This window comes from Artemia franciscana, chromosome 11 (genome assembly GCF_032884065.1).
Source record: "Artemia franciscana chromosome 11, ASM3288406v1, whole genome shotgun sequence".
NCBI lineage: Eukaryota > Metazoa > Arthropoda > Branchiopoda > Anostraca > Artemiidae > Artemia > Artemia franciscana.
Genome location: NC_088873.1, coordinates 16,321,808 through 16,333,985, shown reverse-complemented (window position 1 = coordinate 16,333,985; position 12,178 = coordinate 16,321,808). Strand labels below are relative to the sequence as shown.

General features: G+C 35.8%; 1 protein-coding gene across 1 annotated transcript in view; it reads right to left on the bottom strand.

Moving 5' to 3' along the window:
• The window catches only part of LOC136032885 (integrator complex subunit 1-like), a gene marked incomplete in the record, with an annotated part of 111,645 nt that overhangs the window by 77,901 nt on the left and 21,566 nt on the right, over nucleotides 1-12,178 (bottom strand). The window contains 4 exon segments of the mRNA XM_065713316.1: nucleotides 1-60; nucleotides 1,180-1,370; nucleotides 5,857-5,986; nucleotides 9,834-10,075. Of these exon segments, the coding sequence (XP_065569388.1) occupies nucleotides 1-60; nucleotides 1,180-1,370; nucleotides 5,857-5,986; nucleotides 9,834-10,075 (623 nt within the window).

Sequence of the window (12,178 nt, the reverse complement as noted above, 5' to 3'; positions counted from 1 at the left end):
TTACATATAGTATGACGTACAATTAATCGCAAGTTCCCAGGTTCAGCATCAATCAGCTCCCTTCAAACAGAAAGTAAACAAATAAGTGTACAATATCTTTAGGGTGTTTCCTAACAGCAGCAACATCTGAGTAAAACAAATTGGAGCTATCCTAATTATTTTCTATCGTCCATAAGAACAAACCGTTACGACATCGCTAAAAATATAGAGAAGTAGCAGAAAATAACGAATTCAAATGCAAAAAAGAAGAATCAGAAAAAAGCAAGAATAAACCATATTAGGTTTGAAAATGGAACATAAACTCATAGTTGTTTAAAACTTGTTAATTGTGATTCTTGCGTACCGATGTGACATTTTGTTTGCAGTAAAGATATTACGATCTTTAGTTTTTCAAGTCACGTCGAATGGTATACCCCCCCCCCAAAAAAAAAAACAATACCATGATGTCAACAAGAGACATAATCCAATTCTTGTTTAAATTTGTGCAATACTTGTACGTCTTGCATAAAACTCTTTATACATAGTTAAATTTTTTTCTATTAGCTTTTGAATTGAAATAGATGACAAAACGTTCCTCACTATTTGTGACACATAATTTATATCCGCGAGTAACTGTAAAGTTCCAAAACATCGCTCTCTACATTCCTGACAAAGAATCCACACAGGTTGAAATAATTTACTTGCCAAGACAAGAGACATGTCGTAGATAATTGATGGCATCGCACATCAAAGAAAAAAGGGTTAACTTTTCATTTTATCTGGGTTTACTTTTCTATAAATATGTTATATTTTGAAATTTATCAAAAGTGAACGGTTAGTTGAAAAAGCTTAGTGACATAGCTTGCATAAAAAGCAGTAACAGAAAGGCAAACTTATGTCCTAATAATCATCAATTGCTTTCATTCCTTTTAATTTATTGGGGGAAAAAGTCGGGGGAAATAACAATGGGTTCTTGGACCACCCCTATTTTACTAAAGCATGATGCAATGTGAGGGCAGTAACAATAACCCTTCCTTCTTGGTCAAATTTTCACCAATAATTTGCCAGCACAAATTAAAGATCTCCTTAACTAGTAGAGCTCCTTAAGTAGCTCCTTAAATAGTAGACCAACAGTTTGCTTTGAACAGTCCAAGTTCAGATTTATGTACTAACCTATATCAACATTTCAAAAACACTTACTTGATAGACGAGAAGTAAACACTGGTGATAGCTTTCGACTTTATTCTCAGTTTTAACACATTCGCAACTACTTCAGTATCCATCGCTGTCGTACAATTTGCACACATCGAGAGAAATAGCTCATGAGATGCCGGAAGAAGCTTAGGGTTCATCAGCCACATTTCCAATCTTTGAGAAGCGAAGAATCGAACCTGAATAGGTAAAAAATACGTCAGAAATGGTCGTACTAAATCCCCATTTTGCACTCTATATATAATATATATATATATATATATATATATATATATATATATATATATATATAAGAATAGGTCAGAAATGGTCGAACTAAATCCTTAATTAGCATTCTATCAGATAGTATAATTTTCTTTAGTCTGAACAACGCTATTTGTCAAAATGATTTCTCAGGACGAACAAAAGAGCAAGTTCAAAACGAATCAAAAGACACATAGCGGTCGAAGATTATATGTAACAGCAAAATAAGAAGGTAATCACATCACAGCTCGAGGCTATCCAAAAACGAAAACATTTTTGGCTCAGATATTACAACGCAATAAAAGAGGGCAAAGCCTTCTTCAAACCAACAAACCCCTTTTCCTTCCCTTCTTTTTACAAGTAATCCAATGTTCTAATATACCCTTTTCAATAAATGCGGGCATCAGAATTCACCCGATATAGTGCATTACTTTACTATTAACATTTCTTATGGGAAATAGTGTTTCAAGCATTTGGGAATATGACAAACTAAATTCACAGTGCCACAGCAAAATGAACTGCAGCAACACTTTTTGATCGATTTCACAGATAAAAGTGTTGCGGGGCCATCATTTCGGTTTTCTTCTGTATATTTAAGTTTTCTCCTTTTTTACTCCACTTCATTTTGTACAGTGGGTTATAAATAAATTATTATTATTATTTCAATTTTTCTCCATCGCCATCGATTTCGTGCTGTAGTTGTCAATCACAAGAAATTTAAGAATGGCGTGTCTCAAGAATAATTTTTCTCTCCCCCCCCCCAAAAAAAAAACAGGACAAGAAAACATGACTAAATTGTTCCCCTGCCGTAGCACAATTAAGTTTGGCAATCAAAGTTCTACTGTATTATACTACAACTGGCTAAAATATAATATATATTTTTCAGCCTATTTTCTTCAACTAAAAATAACAATAGCTAAGAGCTCATATGGCACTTGTGACGAGGCAAGAAGAGCTAAGAGCCAAGAGCTCATATGGTATGAGCTCTAAAAAAATTTTAAGAATCAAAAGATTGATTTAAAAGGAAAATCAGAGGCTTAATGCCGGTCGGGATTTAAAATTAGAGCTCTGAGTCACGATGTTCTTCTAAATATTAAAATTTATTAAGATCTGATCACCCACTCGTAAGCTATAAATACCTAATTTTTTCTAATTTTTCCTCTCCCTTTAGACCCCCAGAGGGTCAAATCTGGGAAAACGACTTTATCAAGTCAATTTGTGCAGCTCCCTGACAGGCCTACCAATTTTCATCGTCCTAGCAAGCCCAGAAGCACCAAACTCGCCAAAGCACTGAACCCCTCCCCCCAATTCCCCCAAAGACAGCGAATCAAGTACGGTTACATCGATCACGTATCTACGACATTTGCTTATTCTATCCACCAAGCTTCATCTAGATTCCTCCACTATAAGCGTTTTCCAAGATTTCCGATTTCTCTCTCCAACTCCCCCCAAAGTCAACAGATCTGGTCGGGATTTGAAATAAGAGCTCTGAGACATGAATTCCTTTTAAATATCAAATTTCATTAAGATCCGGTCACCCGTTCTTAAGTTAAAAATACCTCAATTTTTCTAATTTTTCCAAATTAACATCCCCCAGCTCCTCCAAAGAGAACGGATCCGTTCCAATTATGTCAATCACTTATCTAGAGCTCGTGCTTATTCTTCCCATCGAATTTCATCCCGATCTCTCTACTCTAAGCGTTTTCCAAGATTTCTGTTTTCCTCCTCCAACCCCCTATGTCCCCAGATCCAAGTCGAGTGAAAAATGGAGCATCTAAGACATAAGATCCTTCTATATATCAAGTTTCATTAAGATCCGATCCCCTATTCGTAAGATAAAAATAGCCCAAATTTTCACGTTTTCCAAGAATTCCAGTTTCCCCCTCCAACTCCCCCCAATGTCACAGGATCTGATTGGAATTTAAAATAAGAGCCTTAAAGCACAAGATCCTTTAAATATCAAATTTCATTAAGATCTGATCACCCGTTCGTAAGTTACAAATACCTCATTTTTCCGAACCACCCCCCCCCTCAAATTCACCAAATGGAGCAGATCTGGTCCGGTTATGTCAGTCACATATCTTAGATTTGTTTTTATTCTTCCCATCCAGTTTCATCCTGATCTCTCCGCTTTAAGTATTTTCTAAGATTTCCGGTCCCCTCCCCCAACTGCCCCCCCCCCATTAACGCTGGATCCAGTTGAGATTTAAAATAAGAAATCTGAGTTACGAGATCCTTCTAAATATGAAGTTTCATGAAGATCCGATCACTCTTTCGTAAGTTAAAAATACGCCATTTTTTTCTAATTTTTCAGAATTAACCCCCCAACCCAAATTCCTCCAAATAGAGCGGATCCGTTCCAATTATGTCAATCATGTATCTAAGACTTCTGTTTATTTCTCGCACCAAGTTTCATCCCGATCCCTTAACTCTAAGCGTATTCCATGATTTTAGGTCCCCCTAAATTCCCCCCAATGTCACCAGACCCGGTCGGGATTTGAAATAAGAGCTTTGAGATCCGATATCCTTCTAAATATCAAATTTCATTGAGATCCGATCACCCGTTCGTAAGTTAAATATACCTCATCTTTTCTAATTTTTCAGAATTAACCCTCCCCACCCCGACTACCTGAAAGAGAGCGGATCTGTTCCGGTTATTTCAATCATGTATCTAGGACTTGTGCTTATTTTTCCCACCAAGTTTCATCCCGATCCCTCCAATCTAAGTATTTTCTAAGATTTTAGGTTTCCACCTCCCAACTCCCCCTTCCCCCAATGTCACCAGATCCGGTGGAGATTTGAAATAAGAACTTTGAGACACGATATCCTTCCAAACATCAAATTTCATTAAGATCTGATCAACCGTTCATAAGTTAAAATACTTCATTTTTTCTATTCTTTCCAAGTGCCATAAAAACTATAACTAACTAAAGCTACTCCATGTCTTTCAACAGAAAATAAAAGGAAAACTAGATTTTCTCTACAAAACGCACCGGGCGGTACATAAACGGCTAAAATAGATGCATCTGTTTTAAAAGGAGGGTAATTATAAACGGTATAAATAGAAACGCTTCTGAACATTGATATTTGGCGTAAGCGACAAGGTCGTGATACGTAAAGCTGCAATAGTTTTCTGAAATATTATGCAAGTCTATCGTTATAATGGACAAAGTTATGATTATAGAACCTTCCCTAGGAGTTATGAGGATCTGAATATTATTTATGCATTCTATTGTAAATTGACTATTCTAATGTGTCACTGAACGAGCCTGGTCACTTTTGGAAAATAGTGTTATTTGCGAAAGCCCAGTTTTTTTCGGGTAGGAACTTCTGGCTGTTTTCAAAGTAATATATAACTCGGAGCTTCGTACACGTATTTTTCCGTCCAAACTTCTATAATGGAGTGTGAAAGTCCCTAGAAGTTCCCTAGGAGTTATTAAAGATATGCTAAAAATTAACAAGCCATGAGATGCGGGTATTCAGAAACATTGTGAATTTTGTACATCATTATCCTGAGCATTATGTCAGTACAAGATAGTTAATTTCTAAATTCGATTCAGGTGCAGATGCTGCTTGTATTTAGCATCCAAAGTTAATGCACCTAAGAAAGAGTGGTTGGAAAGCGACTTCATTCGGCTTTGCAAATCCGTCTGGAACTGACTTCAAAGGGAAATTATCCTGCCGAAGCCATTTGATGATTCTTTCTAGCTAAGGATCGAGTACATAGATATAGCCTGGTAGATGGTGCTCCATATCTTGTGTTAACGATGGACTAAGGCTGATCTCTCTCTATATTATGATTTTTAAACACATTAGTTTAAGATTTTAGATAACAGATTACAAGCTGAAAAACTGATATTTATATAAATGAATGCGTTATTTTTAAATGGCTCAGAGACAATTCTTAGAAAATATTATGACGATTCTTGTCACAAGCATGTTAGGAAACCTTTCAACTAATGTTGCTGTTTTATTTTCAACGTCAAGGAAGGTCCATTTTAAGCAATGAATACCCGTGAAGAAAGGTTTCATTTACTTTTAGGGGAAGGCTTAGAAATGAGGTTGCATTCAGCCAGCATATTTTCAGACTTTACTAATATACTAAGTTCTATGATTTGATGTATGGTCGTTTCAAGAATTTTTTTTCGAGGGGGGGGGGGAGCGGTTACATAAGGTTTTTTTTCCGGGGGGTTCACAAGAAACTTTAAAAAGAAGCACCAAAAATGTGTTTATATTCATTTTTGTTAAGTTTTTACAAGTCAGACGAACATTCCGGGAAGGGGGGCCACCCCCCCCCCATGGATAAGGCCTTGATTTGATGGTAAGCTAAAGACCTATGAAATTTCAAGATTCATGCTATTCTTTTCACCCTACAATTGAAATAGGTTTTAAGCGCTGAGCATGACGGAATAGTTTACTTACATGTTGGATTCCAGAAGCAGCAGCTAGAAACTTAAGAAAATTCTTGCTTATACTGTCCTGCCTTTTGCTAAGTTGTTCTTGTATTACATCGATCACACGCTTCTCGATAACATCCTCAAGTCCTTGAAACCTGTGAAATGATATCATATTAGTGCAATCACAAATACCTGCTGTCTACGCTTAGGGGAATCATATAACTATTCCTGGGAGTTAAGAAAACGCGGTAGGGAAAACAAGAACATTTTTGAACCAGTGTTCCAATTTTTGCCTCCAAAGTTAATCCTCCCTATGAGTCCAGCTGTTAACGTAATATTGTTGGTCCATTCTGGACACATTAACCGAAAGCAATGCAACTCGGAGGTCATTCAGTAACTGGAAAAATTCATCTTTTATAATCCTAAAATTTCCTTACTGGTAGAGACATTGTTAGGATTTTGATTATACCTTATGCAGTTCTCTCAGCGGGTGGTCATCGAACTCATGAGGCTGCACCAAAAACTTACCAGTAATGGCTGATAATTCACTCATTTTTACCGGTGGAATATGTTGCATAAAAAAACACTTTCTTGCGTATTACAATACACTTTCTTTGCGTATTATAATACACTGTCTTTTTTTTATCCATCAGCGAAACTATGCACCTTGGTTACAGCGTCTTTTAAAGAAACTTAAAATCCCGATGATATGAAAGAAAAATTTTCGATTCTTCCGGAGATTCTTCCCCGATGTCCTTTGTCCTATAAACGGGTACCTTCGTATGCGATACTGATTATGAGAAGCTGTTCAGTTAACTTAAATTCCAGCATTTGAAACTTCGCTTCATCAGTGGACCTCTTGATAATATTCTGAATGCGTAGACCAAACTAGTCGGGGAAAGAAAGCTGAACTGGCTATTTCTACTATACAGTCCTTGCGGTGATAAACCGCCTGAGACTGTAATACCAGCAAACAGTCTTTTTTATTTTTCTCTCCCTTAAGGTTCTTCTACAAGAAGTCAACTTCAACATTAACAACAACAATAAAACAGCTCACGGTAACATACAGTAAGAAGGAGCGACACGGCTCAATAATAGCCGAAACTCTAAAAAACCGAATTTCGATATCAACAGGTATACCAAAACAATCGCATTACTGTGATAATTCCAAATATATAAGATTCACTAAGCTTAGTGTTACCCATAGAATGCTATGAACTTGAAATAAAATTGCCTGATTTTCCAAAAAGGGCGGAACCACCCTATAAAAGTCAAATTTTTTTTTTAGAAAATCAAACCATCAGATTTGGCGTATCAAAGAACCCTACTGTAGAGGTTTCAAACTTGTACCTGCAAAATGTGGAATTTATTGTTTAATTTTTTTTTGCCAGAAAAAAGATCACGCATGCGTGTTTATTGTTTTCTTTTTGTTTTTTGGTTTTTTCTTTTCTCAAGGGGTGGTCGTATTGAACCAATGGTCCTAGAACTTCGAAAGAGGGCTCAGTTGAACGAAAATTAAAATTTCTAGTGCCCTTTTTAAGTGACCCAAAAAAAATTTGAGGGCAACTACACCCCCCCCCTCCTACGTCCCTTTTTTCCCCATAATCATTCTATCAAAATTTTGGGATAGCCATTTTGTTCACCATAGTTGAAAGGTCCCGAAATTATACCTATGGAGATAACATGGTGGCATGACCTCCAAATGCCCCTGGGGATTGGTCTTTAAGTCATAAAATCAGCTCACTGTTTACACGTAGTATTTGTTATTGGGAAGTAGACAATTTTTTGGGGGGGGGGATTTTGGTTAGGGTGCATTTCCATGGAGATAATTTTCCGTAGGGGGGTGAATTTCCGGAGGTGAATTTTCCAGAAATCACTATACGAAACTCTTTTTATTTTTCTTACTGTCTCTTTGCAAACTCACGTTTGCATGTAGAGAAGTCCGGAGGAATTGTCCGGGGAAAATTTTCAGCGTATTTTAAGTTCCAGCGAATATTAATATGGAAAGGAGAATTTCCGAAGTGATCAGAAAAACGATTAGAGCTTAAACTATTTTTTGAAAAGAAAGTATGCTAAGTATAATTTTTCAGGCTGAATCGTCCCCATGACATTTTACGGAGGAAGGAAAGAAATTCTCAGCAGGGGCGGAATTTTTTGGAAGGAATATTAAGGGGGTGGTATTTTCCGTGAGGGTAAATTTCCACAGAGGAATTTCCTTTCATTGGGGAAAATTTTCATAGAAGAAGAGACAGATTTACAGGCATTGCTTGAAAAACGATCAGGAAATGAATTTAAAACGAACTTTTTCAACTGATAGTAAGGAGCAACATTAAAACTTAAAATGAACAGGCATTATTCTGCATTCGAAGGGTTCGCCACCTCCTCAATACCTTGGGAGGTTTAATTAGTACAGGAAGCTTCTTTTGAAAGTACTAAAACTTTAGCATGAAGAGCAAGGTATTTGAGGAGGGAGCCAACCCTAAAAACTTTTGAGTTTTTATGTTGCTACTTACTTTCAGTTGAAAAAACTTGTTTTTTTTTATTTAATAACAATAAAGAGATCAGAGGGGTTCGGATCACAAAAAAATATTTTTCAAAGCTTACACTAATAGATTCACTGATCCCCTTTTATTACCTCAGGAAAGGCAGCGCTAAAAATTAGGTTAAATTGGCAGAATTAAGATCAGGATTTTTCAGATAGGACACTCAAAAGAAGTCTCCAAAATAGCAACTCGAATTTGTTCCTATTCTTCTGTAGACATAGGCCAGACAACTGAATGATCGATATATCAAACTAATTACTAATTTTAAAATTTACAATCCCTGAGCGAATCGACCTGTCGAAAATTCACTGTGCACCTTATTAACGTTAATAACTCATTAAAGATAAAGATAAGTGCAGATGAATAATTTGTACATTCCTTCTGCTACGATCTAATCAAAGCCATAAGTGAAATGAGATCGTCATGCTGACAAACACTCTTTTTTCTTCGCCTTGTTTAATGCTTCCAATCCGACCTTTTCTCAAGGAGCCTCCAAAAGCATGTAATTTTTATCATATTTCAACCCAGTCTTGTCTAGGGCGCCAGGCTTTCGCTCAACTATTCCATATTTAGTGGACCATTCTATGAACAGGGACTGTTCATCTCAAGGATCTCTCCAAGATGCCTAATCCACTCTTTCTCGAGTCGAGTTATACTCGAATCAAGAGAAGAATAGCCTCATACTCGATAAAGAGAAGCGCTAGGAGCCTCATTACCAACCCAAATCATAGGTAATTTACTTTTGTAAAATGTTTATTTTTTACTTAATCCACTCTTTAACGACACACGTACTGGCTGAAATTGAAATACTTCTTTAATACAGTACTGTTTGACCCCTCCACTAGGAAAATAAACAAGCAAATTTTTGGCGGAAAATGTTTATACACAAATAATTTAAGCACGAATTTTTTTCTTTGCAAGGAGCCTCAATGTCACCCTCTGTTTCAGGGGATAAACAAAAATACCAATGATACAGGAGGGCGAAAAAACATTTGTGTACCAAAAGTACAGAAAGTGTACTTTCTGTATTTGTTAAAATAATACATGTTGTAAACCGGTTGAAGTCATCGAACCGAAATAACAAGGAAAAACAAACTTCACCAATCGATCCACAATAAACAAAAAATAGCTAAAAAATAAATATAACACATATTTATCATTATTTTTGTCCATGAGAATCCTTATCTCTACCCCCTCTATATAGTTGTAATTTCCTTTAAATGATAGAGGTGTAGCGTGAATATCAGCTTGTGTTGCCCTCTATTGGTTTGGTGCTGCATAGGACGCTAGTAGAAGTAGTTGTCTTATTGCACAGATGACGCGATGCATCAGATTATTCACTAAACCATATTTAGTTTGATCTTCGGCTTCTGGCCATTTAACTCTAAATCATTTGATACAGTGGTAGGTTCGTCTTCCTTAGCCTATATTTTCCTAAATAACTAACGACAAAATATACCTGGGAAAAACAGCCAGATCGTAGCTATCGACTGATGCACTTGTCTCATCTTTAATATCGAAATTTGCAGGATTAGGAGACCCAGACGCTTCAATTCGAGGAATACTAAGAGTTGAATCCATCTGTGGAGCGGATCTTGAGGGTGAACGTGTTCCGAACGCTGTTATAATATTTTTTACAAAAGGCTTGCATTCAGTGCGATCCACCCAGATTCTATCATTGATAGAATCTTCTATGTATAACTGAAATTATAACGAGAACTTGTTTAATAATATTTTTTTAAGGTTTTGTTCCCGCTCTAACATGGAACTTAACAACAAGCCTAGAGCAGTAACTTGCATTGAAAGGACAAACTGGATTAGGTTCAGATTTATCAATTAAACGAGCCGAAGTTACGATAACACTTAGGCTTTTCTGATAAAATGGCCTAACTTACTTTAAAAATAGATAGATTTCAGTTTTGCATTTTTTGAACATGATGCAATCTAAAAAAAAATTCAGCAAATTTAAAAAAATTAAGTCGGTAGATGGATAGAGTTGAATCTCAGCTATCAATTGGTAGCAAAACGTCTTATGTTGAAACGACAGGATAATAGTAAATCAAAAACCTGCACAGTAAACTTAAGCACTAATCGTTCGGAGCGTTACAAGATAAAAAATCACCTTAAAAAAATTTGGATATAGTTGAATATTCAGAGAAAAGATTGGTCAACAATACTTTTCTCATTATTTTTTTTTTCTGTCAGTTGAATGACTCAGGGATTTGACGTCAAGGCGTTTATTTTCGTCAGGACACATGACTGATTCTCAGCCCTGTGTTCTCGCTTGAAATTTTTCTTAATATAACACTTAGCCTCCTAAAATAAAACAAAAAGAATTTCAGACGTAAAATATTTCTTTTTTCCTTTAAAAGAAAATTACTAATACCAAAGGCCTTGCTAAAATATGAATATAAAATAAGTTCATGCATTAAGAAACAATGAAACACAAATAACTTAAATCTTTTAAGCCAGGTGGCTGATAAACTATAACCCAAACCAATGATGTATTTTCTTTTTTTTTTACTCTGCAATTTTTGTGTAGAGCAAATCCGATAGATAACTAGGCCAATTATTTGATATTTTGCTGCATAAATGCTAAACCAGTATATGAGTACCTAAAGAAAGACCAGTCTTAATAGTTTTACTGGTTAGATTGAAAGCCTAGAATAATAAATATCAGTTCAAAAGCTAGAAAGCTTTTGTAAAGAGAAAGTAACGTGTCCAGATTCTTTCACGAACATAAAATCGTGAAATCGGAGATACTAAAAAGGTTCAGGCTAAATAGAATAAGGGACTTGTAAAGGAGGGAATTCAAGATCGTCTCTTAGACAAAAATATCAAACGCCATCTAGCATTATTCAGCAAAATAGCAGGGTAAGGTAAAAGGTAAAGAATACGGAGCTGGACTTTAAAATCCCTACCGGCAGATCTGATCTCCGTTTCATGGCCCTTCAGCCGAGAAGTGGGATGCAATTGGAATGGGGGCTTTCACACACACTTCCTGTTCACGTTCCTCAGATTTCTCACGGTACCCATTTAGAGATGGTCGACTCTGGCTAATCTTACAGAGTCACAATATTGACCCCCATTCCAGACCAAATAGTCAGCAGCATCAGGACTCGAACCCCTGTCCTTACGGACAAACAATTTTAAGCCTAGCGTTCTAACTACTCGGCAAAATAAGACCGTAGATGTAAAATCAAAATAAAAACAATATTTGTATTTATTTTTTCTTTTAATTTCGTTTTACATTAAGCAAGCATACAAAACACACTTTTATAAAAGAGAACAATCGGTACTTCTGTTTTAACTAACCCGAGTTCTCTAAACTAACCAAGCTTTAAATTATTTATAATACAAAAGAAAAAATTAACAAAAGAATCTGCCCATTTTCAGAAAAAATTCTGGCAGGATCAAAAGGAAACCTAGGATGTAATTAAAATCCGAATTTCAATAGCTTGACATTAAACTAAATTTAAGGTTATCCAGAATTTTCAATCGGCAATACTTTGTTGTCAGTGAATAAAAATTTTATAACGTGCTACCTTCTCGATTTCCACTGGTTTAGACATTCAGAGAGATATTTAATCCATGTTATTAAAATGACATATTTTTAGCCCTACAAATATATAACAAGTGTTGTCAAAGTATATTGGAGGAACTAAATAAATTAGAAAACAATTGCCGAGAAATGGAACAAAATAGAAAATTGTGTGCTCAAATCGAATAAATTTTAGCTTGTACATAACGAAAACTAAAATGCACCACTTAAATTCATTTTTTTTTAAAGGGGCGTTTCAATAA